At 49.6% G+C, this 18,116-nt stretch overlaps 2 protein-coding genes across 2 annotated transcripts in view; one reads left to right on the plus strand and one right to left on the minus strand.

The window, feature by feature from the left end:
* LOC111066524 overlaps positions 1-18,116 on the minus strand; it is a 63,451-nt gene that overhangs the window by 18,946 nt on the left and 26,389 nt on the right. The window contains 3 exon segments of the mRNA XM_041596435.1: positions 30-718; positions 6,179-6,745; positions 17,843-18,114. Coding sequence (XP_041452369.1) covers positions 30-718; positions 6,179-6,745; positions 17,843-18,114 — 1,528 coding nt within the window.
* LOC111066525 lies at positions 8,541-12,553 on the plus strand. Its single transcript, XM_041596436.1, has 5 exons — positions 8,541-8,983; positions 9,027-9,265; positions 10,937-11,316; positions 11,390-11,757; positions 11,789-12,553. The coding sequence occupies exons 1-5, from the start codon at positions 8,702-8,704 to the stop codon at positions 12,374-12,376; spliced, it is 1,857 nt and encodes a 618-aa protein (XP_041452370.1). The 5' UTR covers positions 8,541-8,701; the 3' UTR covers positions 12,377-12,553.

Here is an 18,116-nt window from a genome sequence, read left to right on the forward strand (position 1 = left end):
ATTGCCAGTTTCCTGGGCCTGATACTCACTTATTGTCTTCATCGACGGCGCCAACGCTGCGGAGTATGGACTCCTCCGATGTCCAAATTGTCGATGTGGATCCTTTTTTGGTCACATCCACCAGGTAGCCGGGCGTGGCCGTACCTTTCGTTGCTGTCGTTGCTGCAGGTCCATGTCCAGCTATCGATGCCGCTGCCGCTGCCGATGCGGATGCTGGCGGTGGGGTTATGGCATTTCTGTTCGTCAATGGGGAGGCCGTCGCATGATTAATGCCCACCCGTTTTGGCATCGACATGGGCATAGATGCTGCCGCAATCATCGTCGTCGTCGTTGTCGTTGGGGCCAGCATTGTCTCCATGTCGCTGGTGCTCAATTGACGCTGTCGCCTAGATTTCAAATCCTCGATGGTGGTCGCTGTCGCTGGTTCACCTGTTGCCGCTGCCAGCTCCTCGATTTTCAATGCACTTTGGAAATTTGTCAGCTTATGAGCCGGCGGTGTCGTCGTCGTCGTCGTCTCCATCGTCGTTGCATGGCCATTAAATGTGCTCCCAGCCAGACTCTTGCGCTGGCTCTGCGCCATGACTGGAGCTGCTCCTCCAGCATGGCCATTCGGCGCCGAGAGGGTGCGCATATAGGCAACATTCGATTTGGTGGCTGGCAACAGCGTCGCCTCGCTGCGTCCGCAATCAAGGTTAAACGATTGCAGTGGAATGGTGGCCTGGAAGAAGACACAGCACAGCACAGAATGAACAAACTTATTAAAATATAGTCAGTCGGGTTTAATAAAGAAAAGTCGACACTGAGTGCCGCTGACAGTTTCGAGGGCCGAACAGAGCCGCTCCACAGACTATCACAGCCAGTGCTCCCGCCCCTTCCCCCCCATCCCTTCAACATCTACAAGGCAGGACCTTGAATGTATAATGAGAGTGGAGATCTGGAAGCTGGAGGCTGGAGGCTGGCTAGCTATGTAGCTGCTACCTTGTTGGGCAGCAACAGCAGCAGCATCAGCCCACAGAGACAATGCTAAAAAGGAAACATCAGCGGAATTTTTAGACATTGTCAAGTGGCTACCCAGGAATTTTCGTACTTTATGCAAATCTAAGAGGCAGTTAAGAGTTTTTTGTTTTTTCTTCTTTTATTTTTTGTATTTCTGTGGAACTTCACAAAGGCACAACTCAATGGACCCCGACGCACTACAGAATCTTCGCTCTGAACAAATGTGTCCTATTGTTATGGCTTATGATTTATATGCCGCCTCTGATAACAGCAGCAGCAGCAGCAGCAGCAGCAGCAGCGGTAGCAGCCTTCTAGGAACTCTTTTTTTTCTCTCTCCCTGTCTTTGATCTTGAATCTGTTCCATGGTTCTACACATTTTCCTGGGCATGTGCCACAGCGGATAAGTGCGTTATGTTAATAAAATGTCTTTGGCAAGCTTTTGACAATTTGTTTTGACAGAAAAAATGCAATATTAAAAAATAAGAAAAAAAAGAGAGAGAAAATGGAGAAAAGAGAGAAAAGCTATGACAGCAACAAGCGGAAATTGATATTAATGATTTATGGGTGGAAAAATTGTCTATGTGTTGTATGTGTGTGTGTGTGTGTGCGCCTCAAAGCAACGCATTTTTACAGACCGCAGCTATGTAGTTGTTGCCGTTGGATTGCTGCCAGTGCTGCAGGTTGCTTTTGCTGTTGCTGTTGCCGTTGCCTTTGACGCTGATTCTGTGGCAGGAAAACGCTCAACTCCCTCGGGGGGAGCAAAAAGTAAATCAAGATGGAAACGAGCCAAGGCTGAGGGTGAACCTGTGCTATTGACTGACACTCGCCTGTCCGAGATTCACTCAGCGAATCGATAAGCAACAGCAACCATAGCAACCAGCCGTAAATAAGAGCACAGCAACGAAATGCATCAATTTGCATCAGAGTATTTAAGGGGGGACTTTCATTTAACATTCTGTGTTTAGGGAACTTAAAGGCAGCTCTGCTCTGCTTTAAAACTGTGGTGGCAGACGACGCCTGACCAAATATAGTCGATTATTCGATCACAGGATGCGGATGCAGGCAGGCTAAGGTGGTCAGACGCTGTGGTTGTGATGTGTGATGCCTCTCCTGTCCGATGTCAGATGTGTGGTCCTTTGGGAATATGACAGGACAGACACATCTGTTGCTGTTTTCGAAATCACAATTTGTAATGCATTATGGAGCAGTCTCTGTCTCCGTCTGCCCAGCCTGTTACGGCCATGTCTATGAATTATTAATAAAGCCTGATGTTGGCCCCGATGCTGATGACGATGGCCCGATGCCGATTCCATCAAAAACCCAACTGCGTGTTAATGAGCCGCCAACTCTCCGCCGGCGGACGCAATAATTGGGCGTCCGGATCATTGTCGTTTATGGGCATGGCTACGCATCGGGCTATTTAAAGGCAGGCGGGCGCCACAGCCACAGACGCAGCAACCGATGCTCCCCCAGCTACAGCTACAGCCCCAGCGGATGGATCGATCTCAGATCGATTTCAACAGTTAGACAAATAAAAACTTTTACATTTTACGGCTAGTTATCAGGTCTCGAGCATCTATCTTTCTGTAGATCGAACGACCGATCGCTCACTCCATTAATTTAGCGATTTTATCAAAGCCCCAACAAAATTCTCAATTAAAGAGGCACCGGCCCCCTCCCTATACCCCTATTCCCCCTTTTTTCCTGTTTAACATATGTAAGCGAATCTCTCTCTAGGGTTTGTTGTGATTGAAAATTGAAGCATTTTATGGTTTTTGGTTTTGGGAGCGAGTGTAATTTAAAGGAAAATCCAAATCAATTTAATGGCCGGGCCAGGCAGTAGAATTCGATATCCGAAACGCTGACAAAAACTTATTTAAATGTCATAAAAAATGTGAACATTTCCCACAACAACCAACAACAGCAACAACAACAACAATAACAAAGAACTGAACTGAAGAATCAAATTGATGGAAAATAAATGAAATGTTTTCTTCGGTTAGTTAATGAAAAATGCAATAAAATGAACACAAAATGACACATAAAAATGGTTGGTTGGTTGTTTGGTTGGTTGGTTGGTTGGGGCTATCGTGAATACGGGGTTGGGGGGGAAACTGTAAATGCTCCTAATTGATCATAAAAACGCGCAAGAGCCGCAAGAAAACTACACAAATACATATACATATACAGACAAAACTCCTCTACATATGACAAGAAAAAAAAAATGGAAAATGGATGACAAATGCAATGGGCAACGCCTCAGCGTTCCACTTTTATTGATATGTGACCCAGAAAGACTCTGCCCTCTGCCCACAAAAAGATACTCTCACACGTAGATCCATATATGAGTGTGAGTACGAATATAAGTACTCGATCAGCATGTGTGTGTGTGTGTGTGTGTGTGTGTGTGTCAGGGCATATACAGACTATCGCAAATCGATTGGGCATGCCCCTGACTGACTCTGGACATGGACAGGCCTCCCTGCCTGCCTGCCTGCCTGCCTGCCTGCGGTCACGCATGCGCACTGATAATAATTATCAAATCAAAACACTTAAACGCCTGCCCGGCCCATGGTCGGCCCTCCTTGCTGTTCTGCTGTTCTGTTGGGCCTCTTGGGGCCGCCGTCGTGTTTGTTTGCCTTGAAGTGATTTGCAAGTTCTACTTAAGTCAAAAGTGTTCGTCTCGTCTCGTCGCCACAGCTCGTTGAGCTGCGTGAAAAGCTTTTTGTGTGTCGCTGTCGCGGGTCCGGTCCGGTCTTTTGTCCGTGTCTGAGTCTCAGTCTGACTTGCCCCTCCATCTGTTGCAACTGCTGCATCTGCATCTGCTTCTGCATGGTTCATCATCATTAAGCGCATTGCGTTGAATGTGAATGCCCCCACACACATTTACAAGATTCACTTTCGCAGGGAGACCCAGACCCTCATAAACATGGCCACAAACTAAATTGGGGCGTTTTGGACCTTGGCATGGGTTCCAGCGCGTCTGCCCGTGCCTCATGCCCCATGCAACGTCTGCTCGGGCTGTGTTGACAGCTGCAGCCTGGGCCAAAGTGAAGTGTTCTGCTGCGGATCGCGATCTGGCCGCAGGGCGGCAGATTGACCCAGTTCACTCCTTTGGCTCCTTTCGAACGCAACAAAAAGTTTTGTATATAAAATAAAATACAACTGTTTTGCTTTTGCTGCTGCTGCTGCTGCTGCCGCTGCTGCTTTACTTTCATTGACAGTTTGCACAGACAGCAGACGTTTTTGGCAAACCAGGCACGCACTTGTGCCCTCGATAAGGCTGATGTTGTCTTTGATTTATGCTGCATTTTGGTAGCTCATAAATCATTGCCCGCAGACCCACTGACTGACTGACTGACCAACTGACTGAAAGAGTGTATCAGAGCAGCGACAGGACAGACAACCACCGACCACATTCTTTGCCATAATTAGTGCAGTCGGTTCGGGAATCGGTCCTCAGCTTAAGCTCTTTTAATTGGCACTTTTACCTGCAACGATTACCACAAAATATGACAGCTAAAGCCGTTCCCGTATTTATTTACTGACACAATGAAATGTCAAGCGCCCACGAGAGCTGCAAGAGAGCTGCAAGCCCCACTACACAGGGCACATGAAAGAGAAATGCAACAGAGGACGAATTGAAGCTGGGAATGCGCTTTCTCACCGAACGAAACATCTTTATTCCCTCTGAAGCTTCTTTATGCAGCATAACAATTTATAGAATGAATAGAACTTTTGCCAATTTATTGGAAATGGAAATGGCACAGGGCTGCCAATCTGCAGCACATCGTTAAAAGGGAAATGACAAATGGGAATATGGCAAGAGCTGAAACTGGATACAGGAATGGTGCCTCCCGCCCTGCTGCCACACGAGTATATCGATTCAAACCAAAATATTTCAGCAGCCACGCCACAAAAACACAATTGAGTTACATATCTTCGCCTCTCGAGTGGTTTTTCGTAGTCGGTTTTCGGAGTGGATGTCGTGTTTTTCCATTGGCATGGCACGCGTTTTGAAAATTAATATTTGTCTTGTTGCGCTGTCGCTGCTGCTGCTGCCTTTTTGAGGTTTTCCACAGATAATCGGAGCCAAAGGAGGCAAGGGGAAATGTATGCTAAGCATATGCAGCAGCCCAGAGGTAGCAGCCCGGAGGCAGCAGCCCAGAGGCAGCAGCCCAGAGGCAGAGACAACGACCGCAAGCAGAGTGCCGTTTATGAGCAGTTTTTGGCTTATAAATGTTTTAATTAGATCTATTTGGCTTGATAAGCCGAGCAGAGACAGCTAACAAGTTGGTTAGTCTATTCGGGCGCTTATGGTTTATGGTCCGTAGTCCGGACTGCATTAAGTGGGTCATTGAGCTGGCCAAAGACATACTGGTACATGCTCATATGTGTGGAGTGGGAGGAGGAAAGAGTTCGTTTGGGTTATCGGACGTTGTGGAGTCAAAACCTCAAAACCCCAAAAACTGATTGCAACAGGAAAAGTCTTTTATGGCTCAGCAATCAATCTGTTCAATTGTCTTTCACAGACAGCCTGCCTGCCTCCCAGCCTCTCTGCCTCTCAAGAACTGCACTAATTAGTGTATTTTATTACACATTTTATGGCGATGCAAATCAAACGGCAGCCCACAGACAGACACCACAGCGACCCGTTTCAGTGCACAGGCACACAAAGTTCAAAGTTTAACTGATTCAAGTGCCAGCCAGCGAGTGACGACTGTCTATCAGCGCCACTCCCCCCAAGTTGATGCCCCCAGAGACTCTGCCACAACCCTCCTACCTTCTCTCAGACACTGTGCTGTCCATAAATTTCACGCGCTTCAGTTGCGCATCCGGCCCCTGCAGATGGATGGATGGATGTATGGATGGATGGAACATATGGCAGTTCTTGAGAGAACATTCCTACTCTTTCGGCATTCATGTGGCAGGGGGGGGGGGGCAGCTGCGTGTGGGCTCCCCCCAAAAACTCCAGCACATGTGTGTGTGTGTTTGTGTTGACAACATTGTTGGAATTCAGATTAAATGCCTTTGTCTTGAGCGCATTTTATCTAACCTAAATTCATAAAATATGCTTCGCTGTTTGCTGTTGCATGTCGAAATCATGCCAGAGATTACCAAGGAATCTCAGCGATTCGAGATTAGGAAATCTCAGCCAGAGCTGAGAGTATGATGGACTTACATGCTTCTCCGGTTTCAAGACAAGTCCGTTCTGCTGCTGCTGCTGCTGTTGCTGCTGTTGCTGGTCCATGAAGGATGAGCCCTTGCCAAAGCGACTCTGGATGGCCGCTGAGGCTGCTGCTGACAGCAACATGGGCGCTGTCCTGGATGTGGGCGAGTGGTGCCTGCCGTGGGTGGGGGCCGTTGCCGAGCTGGAGGCAGCTAGGGCAGCCAGATGCGGCGGCAGCTTATCGCCAGCCATCAGGCTGTCCAGATCACGTAGAAATTTGCAAGCCCAAATGTTGACATCCTCGACCTGGGCAGGTGGAGCGGCGCCAGGGGTGGCGAGGCTGTGTGCGCCGTGGGGCGGCGGCGACAATGCCCTTAGTTTAGTTGTCACTGGTTTGGTGTATGCTCCATTCCCTCCTGTGGTGGTGGTTGTGGTGCTGCTACTGTCAAAGCCGCTATCTGATTCCGTGGAACGAGACAATTCATCAAGCGGCAGGCCGGTGGCTGCCTCCAGTTGGTCGCGCAGCTGCTGCTCCAGGCGCTGGACCTTGCGCAGCTCGAAGACCTCATTGATTTCCCGCTGCAATTAGAATAGAAGTTGTTGTTGTTGTTAGCCACAATAAATTCTGCGCCTTGGCCGAGATTAGGTTTTGATTAGCGCTCTAATTGCGTGCATATATCAAGGCAATGGTCTATTAATCGCTAGGCCCAGAGGCGCCAACGCCAGCGGCAGCGCCAGTTCCTCTCCTAATGGGCCCAGACTATGATGTATGTTTGCTTAATTTCCGCCGCAAACAGTTGGCAGAGCGCAGCGGAAAAGAAAGCCTAGGACACGACCCAAGCATTTCTCACACACAGCAGAGACAGAGACACAGACATGGGCACAATCAAAGACAAATAAATTAGAACACGACCGCAAAGGCAGAGGACAGAGAGGGAGAGGACAGAGAGGGAGAGGACAGAGAGGGAGCATCAGCCAGAAAGGTTTTCCAGCTCGAACAGAAAACTGCAGCCACGACACAGCAACAGACAACAGACAACAGCAACAGCAACACGACTTGCAGCAGCAACATGCGGCACACAGTCTCAGTCTCAGTCTCCGACTCAGTCTCTGCGCTGTTCCAACAAATGCAAATAAATTGAAATGAAGCAATTTGTTAGCCAGATTAAACCAAAGCAAACCAGCAACAAAAACAAAAAGGGGGCAGAGAACACAGGGCGCTCAAAGAAGATCAGACAGATGGGCCCACAGGGCTAACAAAGTCAGCGAATTACTTAATTAAAAATCGTGGCCAAAGCGCACCAAAGCAGAACCAGAACTGGCCCAGACTCTTGGCCAGGTCCAAACCGAGACCCAGACCCTAGTGCAGACCCAGGCCGAGTGACATTAATAACGTGCAGCGCTCATTACTCAACAATTGTGTTTGCTTTTCTTTCTTTTATGTGCTGGTGCTGCTGCTTTGGCTTTGGCTGTGGCTGTTGCTGTTGCTGCTGCCGCGGGACATGCAACAGGGCAGCAAGGCAGCAACCCTTGCCGCAGACAAATGCGATCGAACATTAGCAGGCAATAAATTCTCAAAGGTAGCCAGCCAGGGTCCACAGCCCTTCCCCCTCATCTATTGCTTCTGTGGCATGAAAGAAAGCGCCGCTCTAGCAGCTGCCTCCGCCTGTTGCCGGCCACTGCTGCCCCCTGCTGCTGCTGCTGCTGCTGTGATTCTATCGCTGGGATTGTTTTGGCAGAGTTGTTGCCTCATTTGTCGTCCGGTGCGAGAAGGTTGCTAGCTAATTTGTGTAGCGGCTTCGGGTCAAAGGTTGCTCAAACAATGCCGGACAACCAATGGGAAATGGGAAACAAGAAGTAGAAGAAAACGAAGCTTTCAATACGCTTGCAGGTGGATGACGGCCAGAGAAACATTATGACTGAAACAAAATTCAATTTATGATCCTCCATGGGGCAGAGAATATTTTCTGCTGTAGGGGGTACCCTCTGTACCCTCGGCAAGGGTATACAGACGAGTGCCAGAAATATGACTGGTGGAAAGTTCTCCAGTGCTCGGGGGACATCTCAAGTGGGCAACAGATTTCCCAGTTCGAAAAACCTCCGTCGTACGAGAACAATGCAATTTTCTTTTTATTAATTTCATGCTACGACGCGCTGGATAAACAATGGCCCCACTCCGCGACTCCGAGACGGACACGCATGTGTGGGACGCAGGTCCAGCCAGGGTCCATGACGGGGTCCAGCAGGTCCAGTATTCCCAAAACTCCGATCCGCTCCGCTCCGCGGGCGGCAGCCATCCGTTCCTGACACATCTCTGGCTATAAAAAGCAAGACTGCTGGGCAGCAACTTTCAGTTTCAGTTTTCTAAGAGCCAAATGCGCAGCGGTCGCCCGCCGCTTCAAAGTGCCCGACAAGCCAAAGACAAAAATAAAATTGGAACAGCAGCCTCGATCGGAGCGCGGCACAGAGGCGAGGATCGACTGGAGCAGAGCAGTCCAGAGGACCCAGGCTGGGGCAGCACAGCAGACAGACAGCATGAGACTCACGCTCGCCTGGCTCAGCGTCTGCCTGGCGATTTATTGCAGCGGCGGCCACGGCCACGGCCACAGCCACAGCCACGGCAATGTCGTACTATCTTTGCCACCATCGCTTATCGCCACGGCCACGGAGGCGGCGGCCTTGAGGCTGCAACAGCAGCAGCAGCAGCCACGCTGGAAAAAGGATGCACGCGTCCTGTTTGACAGCGGCAACGATGCACTGCGCGATATGCTCCAGAGCCAGGCGGCTGGCAAGTTCAGTCTGCAGCACCACGACAACGTGAGTTCGGATGGGGATGGGGGATGTGGATGTAGATGTGGAGCAGCAACCGCAAGCCGCGGATTTTAATCGAAAACCTCTGCGCGCGGCAGATGATTTAGGGGCACAGTCTGGGCTGCGGCAGCAATCAGTGGCGCAGGAAATTGCACCACTGCAACGGGCCATTCCGGGACTCAACTATGGGGCCACGCCCCACAAATACTGGGCCAGTCGGTGCCAGGGTCGCATGGGTCCGTCTGCCAAGTGTCCGCAGGAATATTATCGCGCCATGATGGCAGCCAGGTAAGCCAGGTACACCTGCCCCTGCCCCTGCCCCTCCCCAGGATGTGGGTGGCAATCAGGGTTATTGGGCCGAAATTCTATTCAGGCCGCTGCTGCTCCCTCTCTCCCAGCTAGCGGGGTTCAAGGTTGCTCGCAAGGAAAGTCGAAAAGTCGAAGCGAGAAAGTTTCGCGCCTCGTTTCCGCTTCACATGCTAAACCCATTTATCAGACTGCCCGAACCCTGTCTGAGGTTCACGCTGAGGTTCAGATTTAATGTTGAACCCTTTCAAAAGGCGCCAGGTCTTGCCAAAAAAAAAGAAAGAGAATTACCAGCAACAGCAACAAATCGTCGACAATTTGGCTGTCGCCCAGAAACACGCAAAACCAATTAATGGGCGTGAAAAAAATCAGTACAACGGATTGCAGTTTTGTTTCAACGTCTCAGCCAGAGAAGACTCCTCCTGCCCCCCCCCTAACCGAGTCCCAAAACTCCAATGGAGCTCGTATGTTGATTTATTTTATAAAATAACAACTGTCAGCAAATTCATTGCCCCGCAACGAAACGAAACGAAATCGAAACGAAAACTGCATTACGAGTTTCACTTTTCATTCGCCCGAAGAGAGCTCCAGCAGACAGACCAGAGCCCAGAGCAGACCCCAGACCAGACCCCAGACCAGACCAGAGCTTCCCCACTAGAAGTGAGAAATGTTTTAACTTTGGTCAACTTTTATTGAATTTTATCGTACTCGTACTCTTGCAGGGGGACATTATGATTTTGACAACAGAAAAGATGTGAAATTAATGCGAATATAGAGCAAGTTCTATGCAGACTTGTCCCTCAGTTTATATGGGCTTTATGAACTGTAGAATCAATGGGACTGCAAGAGTATCTGAGGCTTCGGCTACCCAGGCAGGCCTTTCTTTTCTTCTCTTATGATACACAAATATTTGTCCCTTCCTCTGGGGCGGCATGTAATTTCTGGAAATATTATCTTGCGTTGAAAAATTATTGGGCGCTGCTATTAAATTCGAATTAATCATTTCTTGTGTTGTTTTTTCGTGCTGCGACTTGTTTTTGTTGATTTGTTAAATGTTTGATTAATTGGCTATCGGCCAGCGGCCGTGGGCCCGCATCCAGTTGTATTTTGTTCGCTTAATTTGTAATTTTACACAGTAATTTCGATGGAATTGCCACAAATTGACTTTTGATTGAATTGGATGAGCCCTGACAGGGCGGCTAAGCGAAGAGTTTAGGCGCTAATTCTTTGTGGCAGTTGAGAGCGAATGGCTTTCTGGGTCGAGTCAGACATTTGAGTGGCTGCTATTGTCCCCCGCCTGAGCCCACGTCCGGGAAGATGTTCATCAATTTGGTGTCATCGTGTCTTTGGGTTCCACAGTTCCACAGCCAGGGGAAGAGAAACTCCAGTGAAGATGGTCTGTGGTCGTAACGGGGCTCACATGTAATTGAAACCCACGGCCCACGCCTCATCAGCCAAGAGAAATGTGCACAAAGAAAGGCGACTGCTCCCTATACTCGCACCGACATTGTGCAACGAATGATGGGGCATGGCATTCATCTCTCTCTCTCTCTCTCTCTCGAAATAGACAGGCCACATATAGAATATTTACATCAATCAGCTTGTTGCTCTACCCATTCCCATTACTATTGCCATTCCCCTTTCATTCAATAGGAACAAAGAGGCCATGGCCCGTCTCCACATGCAGCTCGGCGCGAGGCAGGACTCTGATTCATCTAGCTCTGATATTAATAACGATGAGCTGCTGGAGCCCACCACCGAATATGAGGAGAGCAACGGCAACGAGGTCTTTATGCTGCTCACCGGGGAACAGGACCTAATCAAGTTCCTGCACTGGGCCATGCAGCTGCTGTATCCCTTCGAGCGACCCGAGGGCAACAGGAGTGAGAGTGCGGCCGAAAACTATCATCCAGGCATGTTCCTCTGGAAGAAGCTCAACCTGTCGGGAAACCTGGAGCCGCCGCTGATTGTGGACGAGCCGCAGTTCGTTCTTGTGCGCCGCGAGAAGCTCCTCAATGGCTATAACTTGGGCGGTGAGTAGAGGGGAAGGGCAGGGCGGGGCAGGGCACTCACTTAAATTCCCATTCTCTGGACTGGCGCTTGCAGATGAGATCAGCCAGGAGGACGATCCCTTTATACCACCACGCGGACGGAAGCACAGCTCGCCGGATCTGAATGCGCTGTTCAGTCGGCATGAGACGTTCGTGCCGAATCGCGGCAGGCGCGACAAGGTCAAGGATCTGTTCAAGTACGACGAATTGTTCTTTCCGAATCGCGGCAAAAGGCATCGCAGCATTTTCAAGCTGGACGATCCCTTCTATCCGAATCGCGGCAAAAAGCTGCAACTGCGGGATCTTTACAAAATTGACGATCCATTCTTTCCGAATCGTGGCAAGCGGCACTTGACAGGATCGGGCAAGACACCGCCACCGCCACCACCGCCGCCGCCCGCCGTTGGTCTGTTGGGGAAAACTGTTGCAGCAGCAGCAGCAGCAACAGCAGCAGAGAAAATTGCCAGATGACAGCGACAACTGGCCGCAAAGAATGTCAACGCATAAAATTAATGGTTACGATCAATCAGTCAAGCCATCAATGTCAGTGGAGGATGCTACTCTAGTCAGAGCCAGAGTCAGAGCTTCGACTGCAGCTGAGGGCGCTCGCTGGCGACGTCTGGCCATGGGATTGCTCCAGCCTGCTAATAGATTACACTCGACAAGATCAATGTCAGCAAATTTACAACAGCCGCAGCAGGAGCAGGAGCTGGGGCTGGGGCTGGAGATGGGACTGGAACAATTGGTGCCACATTTGCAGCAGCAGCAACAGCAGCAGCGGAGCAGCGTCCGCTTCATTGGCAATCCAATCATGCCCCGTCAGCAGGTGAAACCATCCTGGCCGGGATCGCAGCGCCTCAAGCGATCTCTTCAGCCCGACGATGCCCCCGAGACACAATTAACGCGTTCACCCAATACTAATCCTCAGAAGATCGACTCGGAATCTGATTCCGACTCCGACTCCGAGTCTGTCTCTGTCTCCGATTCGGACTGGGACTGGGACTGGAACAGGGACACTGATGATGCCAATTGGAGCATTTAAATGCGGCGATCGGTTTTCGGTTTTTAGTTTCGGTTGTTGGGCAGCTTCCTTGGGGGCACGTATATGCCTGACTCTGTAGCACGAATGGGTCAGCAGGAACCAGACAAAATGTAGCACAAACTATAGCACACACACAACACACAACATAAAGTAAAGTAAAGTAAATGCAATTGAAAATCGAAACAGAACGAAGGTTACGCCGTGGAGGGATGGGGATGGGATCGCTGCTTCCCTTGCCCTTGGGGCAGCCTTTCTAGAATTGTGCTGCGAAGGTCTACCTGCCCCGGGGGAATGGGTATTGGGGTATGCGATGTGGTTGTTCCTACAAGTAATTCCTATTTTAATTGTATTCATTGGTTAATTTATCGCTAAATGCAATCAGCATTGTGCCCAAGCTGCGAGGCTCTAGTCATGGACCCAACACACAGCTGCCACGCTGCAAGGCTGCCAATGCTGCAGACAGGCGGGCGTGGCACGCAGTTGATGCCACAACAGCGATATGTCCGCTCGCTGTAAGATATGCAGGCTGATCAAGAACAAGCAAGCAGGCAACCAGCCAGCCAACCAGGGGCAACAGCCACGACACTAAAACTGGAAACTGGAACTGTGAGTGTGAGTGTGAGTGTGATTGTGAGTGTGACTGCAAAGGTCAGACGCGTACCCAGACCCAGTCTGCCATGTAATCCCCAAAACGCACATCAATCACGCGACTTTAGCTTATTAGCCAGCATTGAACCTTAAATATCAGAGCACCAGAGCACCGAAATGGACTGGTAGGGAATGGGTAAAAATAAACAGAAATACAAATTTTTGTTGTAAAGCCAAAGCCGAAACCGCCGCTCGCTCTTACAACAGCAACTGAAATTTTCCACTTCAACTGATTTCTGACATTGACATTGACCAAAAATCGACAACAGCGTCCAAATATTTGGTGAGCCACAAAGTCTACGGGCCAGACTCTGGTCGAGACTGAGACCGAGACCCAGACCCCTAGCAGCTCTTTGTTTTGTACAAATGACCATTGAAGGTCATGCGAGAGCCAAAAGAGCCAAAAGAGCCAAAGCAGGCAGCAACAAATTGGTTAAATAATACTCTCAACTCCCCAGCATCAGCTGAAGCTGAAGAAATACTCGCACTGAGAAACAGAAACAGAGAGAAAAAAAATAAATGTTAAGCAGATGCGCGTCATCGTTTGGGGGTTCAAGTTTTTGGATTTTGGTAGCTTGACGTTTGCGATCAGACCAAAATCATATGAAGATCATTATAATTTCAATGGCACTTCACTCCACAGTTCACAGTCCACACAGTCCACAGAGGCAGCCACAGACTGTGTGTGGACTGAGTGTGTATGCAGGCTGTGTACTACAAGTACTCGTATGGCTATGTTTGGCTAGAAGAATGAATGCAGCAGTCCAGTTCAGTTCAGTTCAGTCCATACATATATTCAACTCTTTTGCGCTGGGCAATGGCAATGACACTTGAAGTGGTCAGCCGGCTAAGAGGCTCAGCTCACGTGCAGCTTTCATAGAGGGTACGCAGTATGTACGGCACCTTTTTTTGAGTTGGGTAAGCTTACGGGGCTAAGCAGCTGTGACAGCTTCAGAAGAAATCTCACAGAAGCATTAACCTTTCCTTGCCTATAACACTGAGCACTGCCTCGAATAAATGCCTGAATGGAGCTTACATCACCTTACTTCCGTCTCTTCATCGCGTATTGGTATTGCTATTCGATTCGTAACTCTCTCACTCACTGGCCATAATAAAAGTGCAAAAACTTATGTCACACACACACACACACACACACACACACACAGGTCGAGCACAGGTCTGTCTGTCTATTGAGCCAAATGTGTCAAGAGTGAAGATTGTACAAATTAAATTTCATTGGCTTTGTGCTTGCGCTTTCAAAACTTCAAGTCCAAGTATAAGACCAAGGACTGGATACCAAGCGGTTACTTTGTGTCACTTTTGGCCAAGCAGAAAGAAAAAGAAAGTCCAGCCTGAGAAGTGCAGCAAACGGAGTTGGAGGAGCAGCAGGAGCAGCAGGGGTACTCCTCCCCAATTGAGCTCCAGCATCACAGCAGCAAATTGGCTCAATTTTTGTTGCAACTTTTGTTGCTGTTGTTGTTGTTATTTTGACTGTTGTGGCAACTGATTTGCTTGTCGGAAAATATCAACGCATTGTCAGCGATCCCAGTGCCGTTGACAACATGCAACATGCAACATGGTGGTAACGGGCTAGCTGCTTGCAGCATGGCAACATTGCCAACATTGCAACTGCAATTGTAACGCGATCAGCATGAGTAGCTGGCAGCCTTTGACAGCGGCTTAATTGCAGTCTGCAATTATGATTGTTGCCGGGATGGCTACTCGTAGAAGTCCGCACCAGGAGCAGGGAGCAGAGAGCAGGAGTAGCAGGGAGCAGCAGCAGCAGCAGCAGTCGAAGGAGTCGCTTCGCTTTCGTTTGATTTGTGTGTGTGTGAGCTGGCCAAAAGAGCTGAGCTGAACTGAACTGAACTGAACTGCTTTCTGACTCCATTTGGCGTCTGAAGTTTCTAGTTAGCTGTCCCCAGTCGTCCCCAGTCGTCGTTGTCTTTGTTGATTTGGCCGTCTTTGTCTGGTGGGAGCAACTCCTGGTTGACAAAAATAGTAACGTGCAGTCAGGCGCTGCCTTTTATTGCCATTTGTTTTTTTGTTTGTTTTTGTTTTTTTTTTGTTTTTGCCATAGCTGTGTGTTGCAGTTTTGCCATTTGACGTTGACAAAAAAACGTCATTTGCAAATTGGGCAAAGACAACTTTCTCTAGGCAGCTGCGCATTCGCAGTCGCCGTCGCTGTCGCAGTTCCAGGCGCAGGCGCAGGCGCAGTCGCACTCGCAAAGTGACAGTCATTGCATAAAGCTATATAGATAAACCAAAGGCAAGTCGTCGCCCACATTCATTAACAGCATTCGCATAATTGGCTGAGGCAGATATTTCGTGGGTTCACTGACACCACACAGGCAGCAGCCAGCAGCCAGCAGGCAGCATCCCATCCCCAGTACCCAACCCAGCAACCATCCAAAGACAGTAGACAGAAGACCGAAGACCAAAAGACAATCCCTGGGCGCAGCCCGTGTGGCTTATTGGGGGCCTTACGTCTCAATTTCCCATCGCCACTTTGTCAATATCTATAATTAAAATCATTTGAGAACACACGCAAACCCTGACTGGCCTCTCTCTGCCGCTGCTGCTGCTGCCACTGCCGTTGCCGATTTATCAGATTTTTTTGGAATGGCAAAAGCTATACTTATGGATATATATGTATGTATACACTCGTATTCGACGTTGAAAGCTTGATTGATGCATTAAGCTTATACAGCCGTAAACGTAACCGTAACCACCAGCAGCAGCCAAAGCCCAGGCCAAGCCCCCCCTCGACTGCTGGGGGGGAGACGAGAGCGGTTGACGAGAGCCAATTAATGGCTGCTTAAACGGGAAAAACTCTCTGGCAGTGTGGCCATGTAAAATTATGGAAAATCTGTGCAAACGCGATCAGGGAGGCGGCGAGCGCTAATTGAGGCAGGAAGCGTTGCGAGGAAAAACGAGTTGCCATCGCCTGTCATCTTGCATCTGGTCAGAGAAGCTGGCCAAGCAGACAGCAGACAGCAGCCACCAGGTTGTGGCCCACGAAATGGGTCAGGCAGTGATTACCCGACGTTGTCGTTGTGGTTGTCGCTGATGCCGACGCCATCGCCGACGCCGACGCCGCCTCCACGAACGCATTTCATAACTAGGCAAATTAAGCCTAAGGCCAACACACAAGCGACAAGCGTCTTAGCCCCGTCTTAGCTGGTAACGGCAATTTCCAGCCCCAAAAGCGCTGCACTATTTGTCATAATAAATGTGCACAAAGGAGGTGTACACCTCCGCCGTGCACCTCCCCGAAGAAAGCGGGGAGCGGAGAGACCGTGTGGGCAGCGCTGTGACACATTTTGTCATCATTAGGCACAGTTGCCGGCTAATAATTTCAATTTAGCCAAAAAATTAGTTGTATTGTGAACAGTTGATGGGGGGGGCAAGAGCAAGCGCAAGAGCCACCAAAAGCAGGGGGAAAAATAGGCCTAAACAGCCCACGCCAAGAAATGAAGAGAGAAACGAAAACCCAAGTCGAAGCAAAACATTCAACGACTGCCAGGCGGAGCTGGGGCTGGGGCTGGGCCATTCGATGGGTGGATAGGTGATGGGTGTTGAGGTGATGACACTGATTATAAAATGCTGCACGGTGCTTAGCAAATGGAAATGCCACATAAAAACTCCCAGCTAATCGCCTTGCTCTGATTTTGTGCTGCAGCAAAAATGCATTGGCATTTGCTGTGCGATTTGTGGAGTGCTTCATTCGAAACGGTATCCGAAGATGATTGAAAACGAGTTCAAATTACCATATCAGAAAATGGAAAAATGTGTACTAGAGCTCAACTAGAAATGGGCTTTGTATTGATTGTTTATAAAGGGATAAAGGAGTGAGAGAGGGAAAGGAAGGCCCCTGACCTCTGGTACTGGACCCACTCGACCGCTGGCCACAGGCTCCCATAAACGCCAACAAACAGCGCGCGTGCGTGCCTCGCTTCCGCCTGGATGATGGGCCTCTGCCGCTGCTGCTGCTGCCCTGGCGACAAATAAACAAAACTAAATAACGCAGCAGCCACTAGGAAAATTCATGCGAAACAGTTATAAAAAAAGACACACACAAAAAAAAGAGAGGAAGAAAAAGAAAGAAAACCCAAAGCTGAGGCCGTTGACGCTGCCGCTGAAGCTGACACTGACGATGTTGCCGTCATCGTTGATGTGTATGTGTAATATTGCGCTTTCCGGTACAGAAACATAAAATTTTATGTCTACGAAGCTGACGACAACTCTAACGACAGGCCGCAACAGCAACAACAACAACAGCTGGAGAGTGGAGTGCGGAGAGGGGGCAGGCAGCACTAGCGCAGAGAGTAGAGTAGTCGGGCGTGCAACACTTCGTATGCGTTACATATTACTGGCATGCCCAGCCCTGCCCTGCCCTGCCCCCACTGGTTGTCCCGAGTTAACACATTTTTCTGTCACGCAAAATAATCATTTGCAAAATCACGCCGTGCTGACAGGCGGTACAGGGGTACTTCGGCAGGAGGAGGTGAATGAGGAGCAGTACCGAACTGAGAGAAAGACCAGGGAACTGGAATGAGTGGGGGGACTGAGGCTGGGGGGCCCAGGCGACGATTGTGTGTGCGTGTGGGGCACACTAACTGCCGGTTATTATCATGTGAAAATGTATGAAATTGAATAATGTCATTCGGCACACTGGGACACACACACACACACACACACACACACAAAATGATTTGCTTCTAATGCGAAAATTAAACAACATGGGAACAGATATAGGAAATAGTTCCCACATGGAGAAGGGGCCTTAGGGGCCCATCCCTTGTGCCCAACACTCACCTTGACACGCTCCAGATACTCCTGCAGTGCCCCATACGGATCATCGCCATCCACATCCATCAGGTCGAGACTGTGCGCCAAATCCAGATTGTCCAATGCGGCCAATTTGGACTCGGCCTTATCGACAAATTGCAGCTTATGATGCCCCTGATGCAGAGTGCTGCCAGTGCCAGTGGCCAGTGTGGCAACGGGCGCCGCCTGGCTTAAGAATTTCTTATCAGCTGTCATGGTGTTGCATGGAGTTGCTCCTGTTGTGGCTGTGCTGCTGCTGCCG

Source organism: Drosophila obscura, unplaced genomic scaffold (genome assembly GCF_018151105.1).
Source record: "Drosophila obscura isolate BZ-5 IFL unplaced genomic scaffold, ASM1815110v1 contig_150, whole genome shotgun sequence".
NCBI lineage: Eukaryota > Metazoa > Arthropoda > Insecta > Diptera > Drosophilidae > Drosophila > Drosophila obscura.

Bases quoted from the DNA above. Each gene is read 5' to 3' on its own strand.
- LOC111066525 (XM_041596436.1), top strand. From the start codon at position 8,702: ATGAGACTCACGCTCGCCTGGCTCAGCGTCTGCCTGGCGATTTATTGC. The intron at 9,266-10,936 runs GTAAGCCAGGTA...TTCATTCAATAG, and splicing joins CGCGCCATGATGGCAGCCAG to GAACAAAGAGGCCATGGCCC. The intron at 11,317-11,389 runs GTGAGTAGAGGG...TGGCGCTTGCAG, and splicing joins CAATGGCTATAACTTGGGCG to ATGAGATCAGCCAGGAGGAC.